General features: G+C 51.0%; 1 protein-coding gene across 2 annotated transcripts in view; it reads left to right on the top strand.

Annotated features, from left to right (window-relative positions):
* Nucleotides 1–22,228, top strand: part of SYNJ2 (synaptojanin 2) — an 80,901-nt gene that overhangs the window by 6,889 nt on the left and 51,784 nt on the right. For both annotated transcript variants that reach the window (XM_049765317.1, XM_049765318.1), the window contains exons 2-3: nucleotides 11,910–11,996; nucleotides 21,476–21,746. In XM_049765317.1, coding sequence (XP_049621274.1) covers nucleotides 11,910–11,996; nucleotides 21,476–21,746 — 358 coding nt within the window. The remainder of the gene's footprint in view (nucleotides 1–11,909; nucleotides 11,997–21,475; nucleotides 21,747–22,228) is intronic.

The raw sequence follows: 22,228 nt of genomic DNA, 5'->3' as shown, positions 1-22,228 counted from the left end.
GAGCACCACCAGGTGCTCTTGGGGTCTGGAGCAATAGTACAGTGGGTAGAGTGCTTGCTTTACATGCAATAGACCCAGGTTCAATCCTTGGCATCCCACATGGTCTCCCTAGCACTACTAGGAGTGATGCCTGAGTGCTGAGCCAGGAGTAAGGCTTGTGCACTGCCAAGTGTGCCCCCCCAAAAGAGAAACATTTCATTCTTTATAAAACAAATTTGTTTCTGTGTTCATCTACACCCAGTGGTTTGGCTCATTCCACTGGCCTTAGGATCCTAAATGGAAGCAAACAAATGACAACCTTGGTGGCTTTTCCTCCTTTAAGAACATATGGGTCAGGGCCAGAGTGAGAGTTCAGCAGGGAGGGTGTTTGCCTTGCAAATAGCCGACCTGGATTTGATTCCTGCCACCCATATTATCCTCCAAGTACTGCCAGGAGTATTCCAGAGCATAGAACCAGGACTAGTCCCTGAGTGCTGTCGGGAGTGGCCCCAAAACTCAAAAAGATAAAATTAGAATTAAAAAGTAGGAAAGAGTTCATGTGTCTTTTTTGTTTTTGTTTTTGGGTCAAACCCAGCAGCGTTCAGGGGTTACTCCTGCCTCTACGCTCAGAAATTGCTCCGGCAGGCTCAGAGACCATATGGGATGCCGGGGTTTGAACCACCGTCCTTCTGTATGCAAGGCAAAAGCCCTACCTCCATGCTATCTCTCCGGCCCCCATGTGTCTTTTATAAACAAAAATAGCAGCACTCAGTCCAGGCATCTCAGTTACACCCAGCTGCTCCACATCTGGGCCCATGTGGCTACAGAGCAGAGCAATGAAGCCTGGTGGAGGAAGAGGGCTCCGCCCTGGACAGTCTGCTGCCAAGCATATGCCAGTGCAGGTTAGGAACCAAGCAAAACACACAGGTTATCACTGCTGCCTTCTGCCTTTTCTTAGAACCAGCAAAAACATCAGTAAAAAGTGGCAGCAATTTAAGTTCAAGGGGCTAGAGAGATAGTACAGTGAGGAAGGCACCTGAGTTTTTCCAGGTATGGCCCATAAAACAGAAAAGCAATGAGTTTAAATTAGTATAAAATAAGATTTTGTGGGGCTGGAGTGGTGGTGCTGAGCAGTAAGGCATCTGCCTTGCCAGCACTAGCCTAGGACAGACCGCAGTTCTATCCTTCAGTGTGCCATATGATCCCCCACGCCAGGAGAGATTTCTGAGCGCATAGCCAGAAGTAACCCCTGAGCGTCACCAGGTGTGATCCAAAAACAAAAATAAAACAAGATTTTGTGTAGCTATCATAAACTGAGCAACTTTTGTAGCTCCTGGAGCTATAAAGTCAGTAGATTCTTACTAATACTCATTGGCATACTTAAAACTATCATAATTGGGGCCGAAGAGATAGCATAGTGGTAGGGCATTTGGTTTGTATGCAGCCGATCCAGGACACACCCCAGTTCAAATCCCGGCATCCCAGATGGTCCCCCGAGCCTACAGGGAGTGACTTCTGAGTGCAGAGATGGAATAACCTCTGAGCACCACCAGGTGTGACCAAAAACAAAACAAAACAAACCAAACAAAAAAAAACTATCATCATAATATGCAATTTGTTTGGGGTTTATTTGGCTTTAGTTTTTCAGTACACCTGATGGTGCACGGGGGCTACTCCTGGCTCTACACTCAGGAATCATTCCTGGCGATGCTCGGGGGACCATAAAGAATATCAGAGATTGAACTCAAGCTGTGTTCAAGGAAAATGCCCTACTTGCTGTACTATGGCTCCAATCCCTGTCTGGGGTTTGTTTCTGTTTTGGGGCTTCCCTGGTGGTAATCAGTGTCCTGGGGTGGTTAGCTATTCTCAACCTAGTTGGCTGCAGGTCAGTGCAAGGACCAGAGGGTGAGGCTTGGGGCCACCAGGAGATCATTAGGGTGCTGGTGAGGGGTGCCCTCGGGCTACACATACAATGCTCACATGGTTGGGCTGGAACCTAGGTCAGGGACCTGCCTTGCTTGTGCCCTCAGCCTATTCTATCTGCCCACCCTGCGTGACCTAGCATTTATAAACTGGACTGGAGCGGAGTGTCCAAGGCTCTGTGTTTTGTGTTGCCTAGGATGTGTATTTTGTGGTCTCTGCTCCCTGTGATTGAAAGTACCTGGGTTTTGCAGTTCAGAGAACCTTGTTCCCGAATGATAAATGCTGGAGAAACATGTCTAGTTGTGGAGGTGGTGTCCTGCTGTAGAGCAAGACCCACGTGGGGCTCAGAGAGTAGGGCACCGCTGGCAGAAGGGGTGGGATGTCACCAAAGACAATCACAATGGAGCAGACACACTGCTGTCACAGTCCGCTTCAACAATGGGCTTGTTTGTCTATAGGTTTGTGCGGATAAAGGGAATATTGGAAAGGGACTGGAAATGTCATACCACCTGCCAGAGCCGCGGCCTTGGAATGGGCCCACTGCTTGGTGCCATCTGTAGCTTTTCACTGGGTCAGCAAAGGGGCGAGGTCGGGGGTGGAGCCTGTGAGCCAGAGGGGCGGGGCCTTGTGTCAGAGGGTATTTGCCTTGCACAGGCTGACTTAGGCTTGATCCCTCACATCCCATATAATCCCTGAATACTGCAAGGAGTGATCCCTGATGCCCCAAAATAAACCAGAAAGGAGATAATTGCCCCAGAAGGGAGGAGCTCATAAGTTAGAACCTTCCTCATGAGATTGTTAGTTTTTATTTTATTTTTTGGAGCTTGTGGACAGTGGAATCATTCTTCCCTCTGTGATGTTGAAGATATTGACAGTGGTAGAGATTCGGGAACAGGAATTCCCTCACAGGGCAGTGGGACTCTGTGCCAGCTTCTGCCAGACCCGGTGCTGTTCAGATGATCAGAAAGGGCCTCCATTGGTCTGGTAAAGGCCTTTTCTATGTTGGGGTTTGTTGTTTTTTTTCTCTGCCCTCTTCCCTCAATACCAAGTATGTGCTCCTCAAATAGGAGGCCCTGGGCTCCAGCCCTGGCTCTGCAAAACCAAGCAAAAAAACAAACAAACAACAACAACAAAAAAACACTCTTTGTTTTGTTTTGGAGGGCCACAGTTGGCAGTGCTCAGGGGCTACTCCTGGCTCTGTGCTCAGGGTTTACTGCCAGCAGTACTGAGTATTGGAGACCCAACCTGGACCTCTCACGTGCAGACCGGGCAGTCCAGCCTATTGAGCCATCTCTCTGGCTCCCAAAACTCATTTGGGGGAAGATTAGAACCACACATGATGGTGCTAGAGGCAACTCTCAACTCTGTGCTCTGGAACCATGTGATCCCTGGAATTGTTGCAAGGCCCCTAACCCCCATACTCTTTTTCTCCAGCCCCAAACTCTCTTTTTGGAGTGGGACCACACATAGCGCTTAGGGGTTACTCCTGGCTCTGTGCTGAGGACTTACTCTTGGCAGTGCTTGGGGACCATCTGAGATGCTGGGGATTACACTTGGGCCAGCTACACACAAGGCCAGAGCCCTCCCTCCCTCCACTCCAGCCTCGCCAGACTCACTTTGAATCCCACCGTAGAGCTTGGCCCTGTAGCCTAGGAGCAGGATTGCGATCCTGAGAGTGAAAGTGTGGTGTTATGGAGCTTTGCACCTTTGGGGTGTGCGTGTGTGCACACATGTAATGAGTTTAGCCCACACCCCGTGGGCTCTGGCTCTGTGTGCTATCATGAAGTTAGGTTGGTTGGAAAGACCCAGAAGGAAGGGAGCAATCCCCTAGGAGTATCAGGGTGTACTAGGCAGGATCAGGCCAGTTCGCTCCCTCCAATGCTCTTTCTCCTGTCTGCTTTCAGCACAAGCCCAAGTCCTGCCCACACTGAGCAAACTTGCCCAGTGCTGCTTCCTGTCTAGAATGACTTCTACCAGGGCTGCCTGGAGTCAGAAAGTAGGTAGACCAGTCTGACGGTGTAAGCAGGCCCCACATTCCCACCACTGCAGGCATGTCAGGGCCCTGGGGGCCTGGATTGACTGCTCAGATCCAGGGCAGGAACTCCTGCAGGCTAGCTGGCTGGCCGCCTGCCCAGTTATCAGCTCTGAGCAGAGAAACTCTGTGTAGAAGACACTGGTTTTTTAGGGCACAGGTTGCTCGGCACAGTGAGAATCAGAGCAGCAATTTGAAACCCCCAAGGGGGAGACTTCTTTGACACAAGTCAGGCTCCACAAATGCCTGCACTCCTGGCCCTGGCATGCTCCCCGAAAGACCCAGGCCCCATGAGGAAGGCCACAGAGGCAGCATACCCGGAGAACCCCTCCCTAAGCAGGTGCCAGTGAAGGGCAGGCTGGACTCCCAGCTGCCAGCAGACATTAGGGTGAGGCCTGGGGAACCCAAAAGCCAACCCTGCATCTGACAGTCCTCGAGCAAGAGGGTTCTGGCTTCCAAAGCTCAGCCTTTTTCCTTTAAAAGAAGGAATCTGGACCCTGGATTCTTTGTATGTGACCAATCCTGGTTGATCCTGGCACTTCATAGCATTCCCTGAGCACCAGGAGTGACCCCTGAGCACCACCAGGGGGATGGAATCAAGTCTTTGAACAGATTTTTGCTCAGGGCAGAGAGTGATTGCAGGGTTGGAGCCTTCCCTGGCCTGGGGAAACAATGTCCCCTCCATGTCCCCTCCCAGCACCAGAGTTGTCCTGAAGCCTCAGTGTTCCAAGCCCCAAGCCCCCATTGCCACATGCCAGGTCTGAGCACTGCAGGTTGGCACTGGGATATCTGAACACTGTGGGCTGGCCGCATGTGGAGTGTTTTAGTATTCAAGGTCCACACGGGAGTGTTTGAGTGCTTGCCTACAGTGGAGTATCCGAGTACCACAGACCCACAGGTCTCTGCACACCACAGGCTTTACTGGAGTACCTGTATTTTAGAATCTGCATTGGAGTATCTGAGTACTGCAGGCACTTACTGGAGCATCTGTGTACTGCTCCATATTGGAGTGTTTGGGTACCATGCCTACAATGGAATACCTGGGTACCAGAGGCTTCCACTGAAGTATCTGCCTATGACAGGCCTCACTGGAGTGCCTGAGTACTGCAGGTCCCCCACTGGAGTATCTGAGTACTACAAGTCTGCATTGAAATGTCTTAGTATGGGCCAGAGAGATAGCATAAAGGTAGGGCATTTGCCTTGCATGCAGAAGGAGGTGGTTAGAATCCCGGTGTACCATATGGTCCCCCGAGCCTGCCAAGAATGATTTCTGAGCATGGAGCCGGAGTGACCCTTGAACGCTGCCGGGTGTGACCCAAAAACCAAAAACAACAACGAAAAGAAATGTCTCAGTACTACAGGCACACACTGAAGTCTGAGTAGCGCAGGCAGACCCGCTCTGTGACCCTCTAAAGATGCAGCAGGCGCCTCAAGGCAGCTCCCCACACTGCAGAGCCTCCAGCAAGGTAGGCTGCAGGGCAGGAAAGGTAGAAAATGTCTTCTCTACCCTTATGCCTGCTGGGAGCTAGGGGGAGCCTTCAGGCAATGCCACTCCGATCTCAGACCCAGCCTGAGCCTGTGAGCACCTCTCTTGCTGGCCTGAGTCTGATGTGTCACTTCCTCTTGGAACCAGCCCGAGTTGCTGATTTCCTGTGACTAACACACTGTCCCAGCCTCCTCCTTATTCCCAAATTCACCCGCCAAACCAGTTCCTGGGGACCAGGGCACCCCTCAGGGCCTCCTCCAATTCCAAGATATTTCACTGGCACACATGGGCACAGGACTGCTGTGGTTTAGGCAGCATCTCTGTGTGCACCCCAGGATGCCAGCATAGGCAAGGCGAGGCCTGGCCCACCTCATACCCCAGCTCACACACCAGTGCATATGCCAGCCCATACCTAGTTTACACTATTGCTTCTCAAATAGTGGGGCAGGTCCCTGTCGGGGGTCGGGGGGCGACGCTCCATAAAAGGAGGCACGTTTGACCTCGGCAAACACTGTCATAACAAGCTAAGCCCCATGTTTATGTCTCTGTATATCTCTGGAGCTGAGAGTTGCTGTGTCCCGCTTGGAAAATCTATGCATTGCAAAACGTGCTCATTGTAGCCATTAAGCCAGACATCACCTCTGATTAAAAAATCAGCTCAAATCATTTTATGTATTTTTGTCTTGCAGGTTAAAGAGTTTTTTTTTTTTTTTAAATAAAGATACTATTTACAGTCGCGCGGGGGGAGGCATGAAAAATGTTTTCTTCTTCCTAGGGGGGCATGACAGAAAATTATTGAGAAGCACTGGTTTATACCATAGTGCACTCTGCAGTTCACACTTTATACCCCAACTTACATCCCACCTCATACCCTAGCTCACACCTTATACCCCAACTCACAAGCCATTTTGAACCCAGACCTCAGTTTATACCCTGGATCACACCTTGGCTCTCACCTCATAACACGAACCCCAAATCAAAGACAAGCCATACCTCATTTCACACCTAGGATCACACCCTAATTCATATCTCATTATAGCTCATCCCACACCCCAACTCACATATCAGCCCACACCTCATTTCATACTTGGACTCACACCACAATTTATACCTCACACCCAAACTCGCACACCAACTCATATCCCAGTTCATACCCAGCTTATATTCTTGTTCACACCAAAGCTTATTCTCACAGCTCATACTAGCTCACCTCAGTTCACATCCTCACACCTTAGCATCCTTGGAGTTTCTGGTGCTGAAGGACCAGGAAGAGCAGAAATAATGAAGCCACACTCTGATACCCAGGGGAAGAGAGAAGGGTACATAGGGCCTTCTCAGTGGGAAATAGGACACCTGTGGCTCAGAAGCAAGGGGGATCAATGGGAGCAACACCTTCAATGTGACATGCCCAGCAGTTATGTCAAGGACCAGTGGATGGTCAGGGTGAGCAGGAGAGGGTAGGGGGCACACACCTGTGCTGCTCAAACCCTCTTTTCTCCTTATTTTATTTATTTATTTATTTATTTATTTATTTATTTATTTTTGGATCACACCCAGCAGCGCTCAGGGGCTACTCCTGGCTCTGTGCTCAGAAATCACCCCCAGCAGGCTCGGGGGACCATATGGGATGCTGGGATTCGAACCACTGTCCTTCAGCATGCAGAGCAAATGCCCTACCACTATGCTATCTCTCCGGCCCCTTTCTCCTTATTTTATGGAGCTACTCCTATGGTACTGATCAAGCTCAGTAGCTGGCCAGCTCAGGGTTGCCCGCAGTGCTGGGAATGGTTCTCTATCCTTGTTCCGTTGACCCTGCCCCATTCCCCAGAGCTCCCCAGATCGAGCTCTCATTTCTAAACAGAACTTCTTTTCTGGGGGCCTCTGTAGCAGAGTTGAGGGTCCTGAGATTGCCCTTGCTCTGGGAACCAGGGCATGTGGGGCATAATTTGGCATGTGGGCATTGCTGGGGATCAAATTAAGGCTCATTCCTCCCAATAGGCCCCCAACCCGGCACCAACCTGGCTTTTGATCCAACGTAAAATAACTTCACATTGTGAAATCATCCTACACACCGAATTTTCAACCTCAGGCAGACAGGTCTGATGAAGGGTAGCCATGAAGAATTAATAAACCAAGCCAGTCAAGAGAAAGAGTCATGGAGTCAGTGGCTTCTTGCCTCATGGTCTCTGCGCGCCAAGCCAGGTTGACCTTGCTTTATGAAACCAGTACAAATTCACTATGTAGAGGAGGTCGAGTGAAATCCAGGTGGACTTTTACATATCAAAGGTTTAAAAGAAAGAGGAAAGTGTGAGAAATGCCTTTGTTTTGGGTTAATAGCTGGGTGACATCTTACAGTTTCACTCTCTGTTCAAAAAAATAAATTTTTTTTTTTTTGCTTTTCGGGCCACATTTGGTGATACTCAGGGGTTACTCTGGCTATGTGCTCAGAAATCGCTCTTGGCTTGGGGGACCATATGGGATGCCAGGAGATTGAATTGTGGTCTGTCCTAGGTTAGGGCATGCAAGGCAAACGCCTTACCACTTGCGCCACAGCTCCGGCCCCTCAAAAAGTTTTTTGAGAAAGGCTACAAAAGTCTTGTTCTATTGTTCTCAACCAGAGGTGGGAATTCCAGATCAGAACTTAAACAAGTTGGAGCCAGAGAGATAGCATAGCAGTAGGGTATTTGCCTTGCATGCAGCCAATCCAAGACAGATGGTGGCTCGACTCCCAGCATCCAATATGGTCCCCTGAGCCTGCCAGGAGTGATTTCCGAGCAGAGCCAGGAGTAACCCCTGAGGGCCGCCGGATGTGATTCCCCCGCCAAAAACAAACAAAAAAAGAAATCAAGAACTTTTAAAAGTTCTTGTTATTTTGCCTAGGCACAGTAAAAGTTGGTTATAAAAGTGTCAAAGGTTGGGGCCGGAGAGATAACATAGAATGCCTTACATTCAGAAGTACAGCGGTTCAAGTACAGCGGCATCCCATATGGTCCCCACCCCCACCCTGGCATCCGGCATCCTGGATCAGCTGCTTGCAAGGCAAACGCTGCTGTGCTATCTCTGCCGGCCCCAGCCAGGAGGATTTCTGAGCATAGAGCCAGGAGTAACCCCTGAGCGCTGCTGGGTGTGACCCAAAAACCAAAACAAAAAACAAAACAAAACAAAAAAAAGTGTCAGGTTAGGTAATGTATACATTATTCTCAAAACAATCAGCTTTTTCCATATCTTTGTCATATCATTCAGCACATTTGTTCTGTGGCTTTGTGCCCCTGAGCCTTTCTCTCCAAATCAGAGAAAGAGGGGCTGGAACAATAGCATAGTGGGAAGGGCTTTTGCTTTCACCCACTTACCCGGGTTCCATCCCTGACATTTCATATGGTCCCTCAAGCCTGCCAGGAGTGATTTCTGAGCACAGAGCCTGAAGTAAATCCTGAACAATTCAGGGTGTGGCCTAAAATTAAAAAAAAATCAGAGAAAGAGAAGTGGTTTCCCCACCATCTGGGGGACTCCAGCTCACTTTTCTGCTACTCTGGCACCCCAAACCCTGGTCTTTCTGGGCAGCAGCAAGCTGCAAACCCTGCCGAAAGCTCCTTTCTGCTCCAGGCCGGGCTGGGCTTAGGAGTGGGGCTGCACGTTGGAGAGGGACTGCCTGATCCAGGGGGCTGGCACATGTGGTCAAGTACCCATTACAGGATGACCAAGGGGAGCCCCAAGACTCAGCTGCCTCCATAGGTGTGGTCTGACTTTTGGGCTGGGATGTCAAACCCAGTTAGGCCAGCTGGTCCCACACTTCATACCAGCTGGCCTTATCGTCTGGGGGTGCACCAGGACCTGCCCACACCTCCTCGACTTACCCAAACCTGGAGCTCTCTGAACCCATCGACCCTTAGTGCCTGGGAAGGCTCCAAGTCCTCCACTCAGCAGCTCAATCAGCCCAGGAAAACACAGCCCCCTCCACCTTGTGTTCCACAAAGACCCTTAGGTGGGGGGTGAATTGAGATGAGGGTCACATCCCAGGCCCATGCTCCAAGCCTCTGTGACAATGTTCTGAGCTTGGAGCCTTCTTATGGGGTGGGTGGGGAGCATAGTATAGCTGTCTTTTCTTTTCTTTTTTGGTTTTTGAGTCACACCTGGTAGCTCTCAGGGGTTACTCCTGGCTCTACGCTCAGAAATCACTCCTGACAAGCTCAGAGGACTATATGGGATGCTGGGATTTGAATCACCGTCCTGCATGAAAGGCAAATGCCCTACCTCCATGCTATCTCTCTGGCCCCCCTAACTTAAACTCTTGCATGCAGAAGGACGGTGGTTCAAATCCCGGCATCCCAAATGGTCCCCCGAGCCTTCTAGGAGTGATTTCTGAGTGTAGAGCCAGGAGTAACCCCTGAGTGCTGTGAGTATGACCACAAAACAAACAAACAAACAAGAACAAAAACACCTAACTGAAACCCTAAAGCCCTAAGTTAAACTCTGACACCATAGCTTAAACCCAACTAAGACCTTCCTCTGGAGATGAGACTGTGCCCGCCTCAGTGTTTGGCTACCATGTCATGATTGTTGCTCACAGATGTGACCACCAGTGGCCTGATGCGATGTCACATTCTCTTGGAGATTGGAGATTGGTGGAGGTTTGATTACCCCAGAGCTCCCAGAAAGGAAAGGCAATTTCCGTTCCCCTAACCAACAAGGACACGGGAAGCAGTTCCAGTCTTATAGGTCTGCAGGGAATAATCCATACTGAAAAGAGGGTAAAAGGAGGCAAGAAGGTCGGACACAAAGCCCTTTACCAAGAAGCCAGCTGCTCCAAAATCTAAAGGTCTCTTGCCTGCAGCCAAAAAGTTTTTACCTCTCCCCTTTCCCTCCTATTTATTCGGACCCAAACAGCGCCCCCTACCTAAAAGGGTGAAGTGGAAAAGTAGGCAGCAAGAACAGATACAAAAGAGAAACATATAAAAGCCTCTAATTACTTCACAGCCCTCAGATTGGTGCCATGCTGAGAGTTAGCTTTTGTCCTGTCACTGAGGTGAAATTAAGACCTGCCAGCAACATATCCCCTCGGTCTGTTGTCCAACGTGCCAGGCAGGCCAGACAGGCACATACCATATTATAAACCTTTTAACTGATGACATGGGAAAATAGTAACTAGATGTCAGTAAACTCGGACCCAAAAGATAGTAGTTGGGCTAAGGGCTGGCCTAGCATGCAGCTGACCCTGGCACTCCATATGGTCCCCCAAGCCCTCGGGAGTAACCCCTGAGCACAGAGACACCCTCCCCTGAAAACCCATAACTCAGTATCCTTTGGAATCCTGTTTAATTTGAGTTTGAGACTGAGACTTAGACTGTTTTATAAAATTCTAGTCTTCAAAAAATTATTTTTGATATTTGAGTGCCCAGTGGCATTCAAGGGTTACTTCTGGTTCTGCGCTTGGAAATTAATTCTGGCAGACTCGAGGGAACTGGCAGACTCAGGGACCATATGGGATGCTGGGGATTGAACCTGGGTCAGCTGAATGCAAGGCAAACATTCTGCTCATTGTGCTATTGCTCAGGCCTTTCTAGTTACTGTATTATGCCATTTTCTCAGCGCTTTAGGAAGCTGATTCCGAGATTCTGATTACCCACATTCTCAGCTTCCCCACAGGGTGGCGCACCCTTCCTTGCAGACTCATCTTGAAGCATATGCGTCTCTCCTGAAACAAACCCCAGACCCCCTCCACACCCTTCTCCTGGCAGCTGCTCATCTCAGAGCTTGGCCCTTTCCTGGTCGGTTCATGGCAGCTGTTTGGGGTCCAGGCAAAGGGCTACATTGTTCTGAGGGTGGCCATGGGGACCCTCAATCCTTCCCTGATGTATTCTGGAGGCCCACAACCCTACAGCACACTCTGAGCTCCCTCTCCTATGACACTGGTCTCTGTGGGTCCTGCCACTTCAGTCCCTGCCATGGCTGAGGCGGCCGTGGGGGTCTGAGCATAGCTTGCTGTGAGGGGGTCACTAGAACCATTGCTGCCACTTCAGTCTCTGCCATGGCTGGAGCAGGGGTGTGTGTTTCTGAGCATAGCTTGCCATGGGGGGGGGGTCACTAGACCCAGTGCACTGGGGCAGAGCCTCTGTCCCCACCTCAGGATGTGAGCAGACCCCTGGAGGTGGCAGGGAAACCCCACTTCCAGGAAGAAGCTTTGTTCTTGCACATGCACAGATGGGCACCACTAGGACTGGTGCCAGACCCCTGCTGCTGCTGCTTCCCTGGACCCCCAACCCCTGGACTGGGCCATGAGGGTGCTCCCCACCCCCCTCTGGCTCCCCGGCACCCTGCTGTGCCCATGCTGGTGTTTGCAGAGAACAAGCTTTCCGTGGGCAGCTCAGCTCAGGATTCGCTCCTGCTCCAGCCCCAAGGAGTCTGGAGCCTAGAGTCTGGTGATCTGGGAGAGAGTGGGCGGGAGCCTGGGGTGCAGGAAGCCTGACGCGCCCTGCTCTGCTTCTCCCCCAGCCCCCGAAGAGAAGGACGTGATCAGGGGCCAATATGAGAAGCTCACGGATGCCTATGGATGCCTGGGAGAGCTCAGGCTTAAGTCAGGTAAGGGGGCATGTGGGGGCCACTGGGAGGCCTGCAGGATGATGGCCATGGAACTGGGGCCCTCTGTGGGGATGTGTACAGATCTGGGGGTGTACTGGCTATTCTGGGAACCCCTGCGAGTGGGTGGGTACAGGTAAGGGCCCCTCCTGATTGTTTGGAAAATGTTCTCAAGAGGCCCAAACCCCCTTCTTTGTTCCCTGCCCCCATGGTGTGGTGTGGGGGTCACCAGGAACTGCTTGTCTGGGGTACTCAGCTGAAGGATGAGGTACAGGCTGGTTGTGAGAGCTGTCACTCTACAGAGGGTGGGGACCCCCCTTGACCCGACCAGGAAGGAGGCCAGAGAGGGTGCAGCTATAGGGTCACAGCTGCTGGGGGCCACGTGTCCAGCTGTGCCTTGCCCCTCTCAGTCGCATATGTGGGCTCTGGGACTGGAGTGGGAGAAAACAGGGGAACATGGGGGAACCAGTCCACATGGGCTGACCTGGTCTACCCAGGAATTACCTCCCTGGACTGGCAAGTGATAGGCAGCACTGTGGGTGCCCACGGGCCTTGAGTGTGAGGGTACCTAATGGTGGCTTCACCAAACCCACCCACCATTTGGGTCCTGATGCTGCAGGGGATTCCCCACTCTGTCTTTCTTTGTCTTATATCTCTCTGTCTCTGTTTTGATCTTGGACTCTGTCTCTCCCCGTCTCTACCCTCCTGCTCTCTCTCTCCCTCCTACCTCTTCCCATTTTCCCTCCCTGCTTATCTTTCTCTCTTCCTCTGTTCCTCTCTCCCCTTCTCTTCTCCCTCTCTTTATCTCTCCCCTTCTCTTTCTTCCTCCCTTCTTTCCTCTCTCCTCCATCTCTCTTTCATCTCTCTCCCTTTCTTTCCCTCCTCTCTCTTCCATCTCTCTCCTTCCATCGCCATCTCTCTCCCTCTCTCGTCTCCATTTCTTCCCCACCCCTAGTGAGAGAACAGGCTCAGAGGAGGTGACCAGAAGGAAGGAGCAGGGACCCAAGCACAGGGAGGAGGAGGCAGGTCCCTATTACCACGAGCCCTGTTTCCCTAGGGAGCTCAAGTGTGGGGGTCCGAGGAGACACTGGTGACAGCTCCAGGCTGTCCCATTGACCCGACCCTCCCACATCTCTGTCACAGGACATGCTGTCACTGTTGCAAAGCCCCGAGCTCCTGAGGGTTCTCCTAGCTGGGTCTGCCCCCTGGTGCCCAAGACTGTCCCTGCAGGAGGGATGCCACTGGGCTCCCCAGGAGGGGCAGGATCAGTGGTCCCATAGGGACCCCAGCCAGGACCCCAAAGGATCCTCCAGCCAGTGGCCCCTTCTCACCCCTTCCCACCCATAGCCAGTTCCTGTCACCTTCCTTCCCCCAGCCAGCATCATCTTCTGTCCTTGTGGCCCACCCAGTACCTCCCCTTATGACCACATCCCTGTGAGGTGGTGGGGTGCCCCTGCTCTGAGGCCTCTGCACACCCCCAGACTCACTCTCCTGGATGGAGATGGAGAGGAGCTTGGCTCATCAAATGTTCTAGTTCTTGGAGCTTTTTTTTTTTTTTTTTTTTTTTTTTTGGTGAGGAGCCACAGCCAGTGGTGTTCAGACTTCCTGGCTCTGTGCTCAGGAATGATTCCTGGCGGTGCTCAGAGGACTGACTATATGGGATGCTGGGAATCTGGAATGGGATGTCAGCCATGTGCAAGGCAAACGCCCACCCCTCTGTGCTATCGATGGGTCCCAGTTCTTGGCATTTTTCAAAGCATCTCTGTATTTCCTGTGGATGTCTGAGGGAGAGACTGCCAATTGACGCTGGAATTGTTCAAGTTCTCTTGAACCAAATGTTGAGTTTGCTATGATTTGATTCTCTCTCACCACTCCAGATCCCAACCCCTTCCCCTCACTCCTTCATCTTCCTCCCTCCCATCCCTCTTCTCCTCCCCCACCTCCTCCCCTCACTCTGTGTCTAGCTCTCCTCCCCCCATATGTCAGCACAAATTCCCAAGAACAGTTCCCCAGAGAGCAGAGCATGGTAGTCCTTCCTCAGTCCTTGGAGATTCCAAGTATGCAGTGTTTGTTCTTCAGCAAACATTTGGGGGGCTTTCCAAGGGCGGGGGGCTCACCAAGCAATTCCCAGCCAACTGGGTTTATTGCAAGGACCCAGTGGTGCAAGACTGCTTGGTCCCTCCAGTGCTGGGGCTGTCCCCAGGCCTCATGTTACTCAAGAGCCTCCAAAACTGCCCTCAGTAATTTTTGGGGACTGTGTGGTGGCCAGGGATTGAGTCAGGACTGGCTGCATTTGAGCAGGTGCCTCGACCCCTGTGCTGTCTCCCTGGCCCCTTCTCTAACAAGTCTTGATGAAAGGCCAAATGAAAGGCCTTCCTCTGTTGTAGGGGAACTGGGGTACTGTGATCCTCACTTCCAGCCCTTCAAGGAAAGCCCTACCATAGTATTGGTAGCACCAGGTTCAGCCCCAGGGTGTGTGTTGGGATCCCCCTGGTGCTTATGGGATCCTCCTGTTGTCCACACTGTAACCATGCTCTGCAAAGGGCTGGCAGAAGGTGCTGGGATCTGGGCCAGGAAGGAGAAGGCACTGGACGCTGAACTTGATTGTGATGAGGAATTTCCAGCAGGGGGAAGAGACAAAGACAAGTACTCAGAGGAACAAGAAAAATTCAAATTTATTTAGTACTGGTGCCTGCTCAGTGGAGTCATCGCCAAAGGCTGAGTGAGGGGTCCAGATCACAGCCACACGTATACAGACTTAAACCCGGGCTGGGGAGGGAGTATGCAGAATTACATGGAACAAGAAAATGCAGCACACACACATGGCAGGATGGTTTAGCACACAGATTTGATGAGAGCAGTACTGGAAGTCAGGCTTGATAGCAGTGGGGATAAAAAGTGGATGTAGGAAGTTCTTCCCCTCATAGGAAACAGACTTCCCTTGACAGGAATGAGACCCCCTCATAGGAGTCAGTCCTTCTCTCACAGGAACCAGATCTCTCTTGACAGGAACCAGGCTTCCTTCACCCAGGGGAGTCAGACATCCTCTCGGGAAAATCAGACCTCCCCTCACGAGAGATAGACCTTACCACATGGGAACCAGACTTCCTCTCTTGGGACCCAGACCTTCTCTCACAGAAGTCAGACCTCCCCTCAGGGGAACCAGATCTCCCCTCAAAGGAGCTAATCCTTCCCTCAAAGGAATCAGTCCTCCCTCTCAGGAACTAGTCCTCTCATCGCTGGGTCCAGGCCTCATCAGTCAGATGCAGAAATCAGGCTTCCTTGACCAATGTAGCACAGAATGGGTCACGCTTGGGGTCTCTATCTAGAGTTCCTCAGCCCCTCACTTGCACATCAGCTGAGAGTACCCTGAGAGTAGGACAGATCCAACTCCAGCCCAGATAGGGAGGGCCCCACAGAGAGCAGCATTGTCCCTGGGCAAACACTGTGGCCAGCTGAGGAGTGTGGCGACTTTATTGCTTGTTGGGACCGGAACTGCTGCCACGAAACCCAGGTGGAGGCTGCCTTGTTGGAGCGAGTGAATTTCAAAGTTGATACTGAGGTTTGGTCTTTTAAATTATGGAAAAACACTTAAGATACAATGGACTAAGTTTGCATTTTCACGTGTGCAATTTGGTGGCGTTCACATTGTTGTTCTACTGTCACCACCGTATATCGCCAGAAGTTTCTCATCTTCCCCAGTAGAAACTGTAACTGAAAAATAATGTGGATCGAACTGGTTTGTTCACTGACTCTCTCTGCTTGTCTAGGATACAGTTGGGTGATCCAGACTGGGAGACCCCTGCCTTCTAGATATGAGGCATATCTATATATGTACATGTGCCTCTATACATGCATGTGAATATATGCATGTTTGTGGAAGTTGGGGCTCCCAAGTATGTTCAAATATACACATGACGTGTACACGATATATGTAAACAATTGTGTCTACATGCATGTATATATAACTGTGTGCATCGGTGTATCATAAAGAAGTACATCTGTGTACAAGTGTGTATCCATGTATGCATGCACAAGCTTGTGTATGTTTGTGTGTTGGGTGTGCATATATGTGTCAGGGTTTCTGTGTGCTCATGAATGTGCTCTTTATGTTCTGGCGATTGCATAAGTGTGCATGAGTTGTGTGCATGTGTGATGTCTGTCTGTGCTTGTGTGTACATTTGTGTCTGTTTCTTTCTGCTGCTGCCACCTCTGTCCTCCCTGTCCCCTCATTCGAGTTGGTCTGCTTCTCCCTCACTCATCTGTGACCTTGCTCAAGGAGAGTACAGAGCTTTGGAGACCCAGTCAGGGTTGAGTGGATCTTTCTCCTTGATACCACATTCTTTGGACTCAGCCTGGATCATCAATTTCTGAGGGCTTGATTCTTAGCTGTGAGGACAGGACATTGGCCTTAATAAACAGAGTAGCACCGGGGTCCAGGTGAGAATCCAGAGTGGTGTTCCACACATCTGAGGCAGGTGAATCTACCTGACCACACTTCTACCCCAAGAAACACCTACTTTATGGACATCAGGACCAAAATTCGCTGAGATGTAGGTTGGGAGGAGCATTGACCCTCAAATCTGAGCTAGGCTCAAGCCACGCTCCTTGCTCAGAAATCTGATGTGCCTAGAGAACTCATGGGATTGAGAGAGCCACATTCTGGAGTGAAGGGAAGTCTGTAATTGGAATATCAGAAAGCCTTATTGGAGTAACAGAAAGTCTGTTATTGGAGTAATAGGAAGTCATATTGGAGTATCAGAAAGTCTTAAAGTAACACAGAATCTGCTATTGGAATAAGAAGAGATCTCATCAGCACAGCAGGGATCCTTAATGGAGAAACAGGAAGTCTTAGAGTAATAAGAATTCTTATTGGAGTAACAGGGAGTCTGTTATTGTATTAACAGGAAGTATAGCTGTACTAACCTAGAGAGGCCTGCCACCATCTTTCTTCTGGGCTCTGTCAGGTGGTACACACACACACAGGCTGAATGAGAGGCTGTTTCCAAGCCAGAGAGAGAGCCAGAGAGAGAGAGAGAGAGAGAGAGAGAGAGAGAGAGAGAGAGAGAGAGAGAGAGAGAGAGAGTAGAAGAGGTGAATGACTTGCATGTGGATGACTCAGGATTCCCCAGCACCACATATGTTCCCATCCGGAACAAACCCAGGTTTGATTCCTGGCATCCCATATGGTCCCCTGAGCACCTATAAGAATGATTCCTGAGCACAGAGCCAAGAGTAACCACTGAGTGCCACCGGGTATGGCTTCTAAACAAAAACAAAACAAAACAAAATCCGGAAACTATGAAGGAAAAGGTATCTGTAAAAGTTGGATTGGAGGGGGCTGGAGCAATAGCATAGCGGGTAGGGCTATGTTTGCCTGGCACACAGTCAACTCAAATTCAATCCCCCATATTCCATATGGTCCCCCGAACCACCAGGAGTGATTACAGAGTGCAGAGCCGGAGTAGCACTGCTGGGTATGACCTCAAAACAAAACCAAACCAAGGAAAGGCTCTTTCCCAGAACTTGACCCTTCTAGAACTGATTTGCTTAGAATGAACCAGGGATGGGCGCTGGTACTTTTTATCTTCATCTTGCCCCTCACCCATTCTCACCTTTCCTTTCTAGCCTTTTCCCATAGTGAATTGCTCCATGAAGTTAATTCTTCAGGGGCACCAGAAAGGGAACAGATCCAGATATTGTCCCTGCATTGAGGAAGTCCTTTACCTCAGTAACTGGGTGACAAAAGTAGTTCACAAGTCAGGTGCTCTCCTTGGCTTTCACAAAGCCGCAGGCCCGACTACTTTGGCGGGAGTGTTCTCCACAGAGCTTTGGAAGTCAGTCTATTTTAATCACAACCTGGAATGGCTTTGACAAGTGACATTTCTCTGATGACCCCCATTCTGTTCCCCAATTATTATTATTATTATTAATTTTTTTTTGTTTTTGGGCCACACCCGTTTGACGCTCAGGGGTTACTTCTGGCTATGTGCTCAGAAATCGCCCCTGGCTTGGGGGGACCATATGGGACACCGGGGGGTCCATCCTACGCTAACGCTTGCAAGGCAGACACCTTACCTCTAGCGCTACCTTCCCGGCCCACCCCAATAATTATTAACATGAACAAGTGAAGCCTCATCCCCTCCATTCTTCCTACGTAACTTGACCTTACCTGCAAGACCCTGCCCATTTCCTGGGAGGGGTCTTGGAAAGGGTAGATAAGACTTTGTCCAGAGGGGATTGGACCCCTTTTTGGTCTTTTGCCAGCATGGAGGTCAAAGGGAAGATGGCTGAAAGGAGTTAAGATGCAGGGCTAGCTAAGAATGGCTGAATGCTTAAAAGGTTATGATATAGGCCACACATGTGGTAGATAGGGCATGAATAAAGTTGATGCTTCCTGAAGCCTGCCTGTGAGTGAATTCAGTACCCGTTGCTTTCCTGGACCCCAGACCCGCCAGTTGATGGGGGATGAAGCCACGTGGCCAGGGCCTAAGAATAAAGGCCTCCATCCTTTTCCATCCAGCACCATCGTTAATTATTTAATTCTACAAACAAGGTTTTTGCATCTGTGAAAATGAAAGGCAGAACTGGAATTGGGGTCTAATCGAAGTTCATCCCACCCGTGAGAAAACACTTTGGATAAAGCAAAAAAGCTTCCTTCATCTCCTCAAAAGATGTGCTTCGAACTCATCATTTTAGGATTGGTGGGGCCAAGCTCAAAAAGTCCTGGCTCTGTGACCCCTGGCAGTGCTTGGGGGAACTGGGTGTGATGGCAGGGATTCTGATGGGGAGCCAGAAATTTGAGCTACTTCACCAATCCGGACCCGTGTCTCCCTCCTGGAAGACAGGACAGGCTAGCTCCTAAGAGGCTTAGCTGATCCCTTCCTGAGCCTCATACTCGCTTCTCAGCCCCTCTCTGGATGCAGGAGTACAGTGTCACCTGGATTCTGAGAGTAGAGCAAACCCCCTCCCCAGCCTCTACAAGAAATGCCTTGTCCTCATGGCAACCTGAGCTCATGCCAGGCAGGGACTCAGGACTCCCACGCTTCGGCTGTTGAGGACTGTCACGGCGCAAGGGCCCTTCTCCACACTGCCTCTCTAACCCACTTTGTGCAGTAGAGCCCCTGTCCTTGCTCTTGCCCAGAGCACCTGGCTCTGCTTGTTGCCATGTGCTGTGTCTGCAGAAGAGACACATGGACACAGGCTCAGGGGCCCAGGGGGTTCCTAAGCCTGTTCCTTGAGGACATCAACCCACCTCCCATATCATCTGTTCTGCCAAAGAGACCCAACCACCTGGTACATGTTACCGTTCATAACCTGACTGCCCAACTTGATGTCACTTTAAAAGAGTTTCTCAGGGACTGGGGTTACTATATAGCAGGTAATGTTTGCCTTGCACACAGCCAACCTGGGTTCCATCCCTGGCATCACATATGATGGCATTCCAGGAATGATCCCTGAGCACTGCTCCCTCAGGAAGTGGCTCCTCCAAAAAGTTAATAAAATAAATTAGTTTTGCTTATATCTGGCTCGGGGTTCCACCACTGCATCACATGGTCCCCCAAACGATTAGGACAGAGTGAAAATGAAGTGACACAATGTGGGCCTCTCAAGCTGTGGGGCCACAATTGTTATCGCCTCCTGTTTTCTGTCCCAGTCTGGTAGCCAGTGTTGCTAGTGGTGCTCATGGAATGATCCAGAAGGAAACATTCCTATGATGCCGCATGAGGAGTGAGCCAGGTTGGGGGTCCCATGTCAATGTGCTGATGTAAGAGCCTGGACCCCAAGGTGGCCCCAGGTTTGGGCCTTTGGACCTCAGCTGGGGATGATGTCCCCAGACCAGACCCATGTGTCATATGAGACCCCTCCTAGACCTGCTCCTGAGACAGAATGGGTGTCCTCCCCTCACTTTTCCCCCAAAACATTGCTCACATCAAATTGCATTCTGAGGCACCTGTGTGCAGGGCCTGCTGTGTTTTTGGGATGCAGAACAGAAGGAAGTCCTGGGAAGAGGGAGCCTAAGAGAGGAGTGTCTCTGTTCCCTGCATCAGGGACCCCCCTTTTCTTTCCTTTTTTTTTTTTTTTTTGGCTTTTGGGTCACACCCGGCAGTGCTCAGGGGTTACTCCTGGCTATCTGCTTAGAAATAGCTCCTGGCAGGCACGGGGGACCATATGGGACACCGGGATTCGAACCAACCACCTTTGGTCCTGGATCGGTTCCTTGCAAGGCAAACGCCGCTGTGCTATCTCTCCGGGCCCAGGGACCCCCTTTTTCAGGAGAGGGTCATGGAGGTGCTCCATCTGACCACTAACAGAAGATAGTGCACAGCTGGGGTCACAGGAAGAGTATGGGTCCCCAAAGAAGTCTCAATCTACAGCAGGGAAGGAGGTGGTGGGCTCCGGGGAGCTGAGAAATAGAGGGGGCCTATATGGTGTCTTAGGAGGGCCTGGAGTTCTTCCTGAAGGAAGCACCAAGCAGCACCGAGAAAGGAACATTTTCTGGGGTGGATGGTGTGGGTTGGGGGTAAGGAGCTGCTGCATACAGCTGTGAGCTTGGGGTGCAGGATTCCCGAGGACTGCCTGTGCCAGTCTGAAAGAAGAAGAGGACTCCCACAGGGGATGCTGTACCTTGAGAGATTCGGGACACCTGAGGTCAGCTGGGTGACTGACTTGGGTGTGGGGAGAGGGGAGGCTATAGGGTGGAGCTGCAGGGGTGAATCTATGGACAGGGTTGGGGGTTACAGGAATCCAGGCTCTGTCCCTCGCCTCCCAGCTGGTGCCCCAGTTAATAGTCTTGCAATCACTCAGCCTTGTTGCATTGTGATATTGATGATATTATGATACTGATGAGGAAAAGGTTCAGTTCCTCGTATCTGCTATGTGGGAGACTCTCCCCCTGTGGGGACTCAGTTTCTCCATACTCTGAAGGTGTGAATGCAGGGTTCCCTGGGTGCCCCATCTCTGTCAACGTGCCTATGTGTGTGCAGATGTGCAGAGGTCATTGTGTCATGTATGTAAGCGTGTGTACATATGTGCACATCCTGGCATGTGTGGTATGTGAGTGTGTCATATTGCACAAAGGGTTCATTGGCATGTCCCACCTGTCTGAGCATGTGTATGCAATCTTCTGTGCAGGTGGCATGTTAATTGGCATGTCCTACCTCCTCCTGAGCATACACGTGTGTGAATGGTATACATGCATGCACATTTGTGTGTGGTACTGTGATGGAACATGTCCTCTCCCCAGTCCAGTGCTGGTTCACCCTCACCTTTTCCCTGACCTTGACTTGGGAGCAAGCAGGCCAAGGAGTGACTGGAAATACCCGGGTACTGAGGTTGCCCATGAGACGTGCTGGGATCTTTGAAGCTGGGTGGCATTGGGGGGGGGCAAAACTTAGCCCTCAGCCCTGCCTTTGTCCACAGCAGCTCTGGCCGCTCCCCTGAGCCTGCAGCCCCCTACTCTCCTTGTATATCTCTTGCAGGAGGCGTGCCACTGAGCTTCCTGGTGCTGGTGACAGGCTGCACAGCAGTGGGCCGAGTGCCCGACGCCGAGATCTACAGGATCACAGCCACAGACTTCCTCCCGCTGCAGACAGATGCCCGGGAAGATGAGCGCCTGGTGGCCCTGAGGAAGATCCTCAACTCCGGCGTCTTCTACTTCGCGTGGCCTAGCGAGGGCTCATGCTTCGACCTCACAGTGCGGGCCCAGAAGCAGGGGGATGACTCGGACGACTGGGGCAACTCTTTCTTTTGGTGAGCACCCCATCTGCCTCGAGGGGCCCTGTGGCCTTGCCCAGGTCATCTCAGAGCAGTAACCTTTTTTCCTGCTGGCTCCTGGGACTTAGATCCTCCTTGCTTGGTTCCTTGAAGTGATGCCACCAAGACGGTTCTCTTCTCATCCCAGTCTGTTCAGGACCTCGGGACTGCCCAACTGGGGTCCCCTAGGCAAACCTTGTGGACCCAGAAACAATGCTGGTGTCTGAAGCCCACATGTCCCCTTCTGAAGCTACACTTCCTGGAGGTTCACTGTAAAAGGGGGGGTCCCCTTTATTAAGAATGTGACAGAGCCACCAGTTGAGTGAACAGCGCTGACTCCATGACATGGAACAAGCACCCCAATTTCGTTGTGCCTCGGGGTTCATTTTCCTTTTTTTTTTCCCTTTGTTTTTTTTGGGGGTTGGGTCACACCCAGCAGAGCTCAAGGGTTAATCCTGGCTCTGTGCTCAGAAATCATT

The sequence above is a fragment of the Suncus etruscus genome, chromosome 18, assembly GCF_024139225.1.
Source record: "Suncus etruscus isolate mSunEtr1 chromosome 18, mSunEtr1.pri.cur, whole genome shotgun sequence".
NCBI classification, from domain to species: domain Eukaryota; kingdom Metazoa; phylum Chordata; class Mammalia; order Eulipotyphla; family Soricidae; genus Suncus; species Suncus etruscus.
The sequence above is the reverse complement of the archived record's forward strand: the minus strand, read 5'-3'. Positions and strand labels throughout refer to the sequence as shown.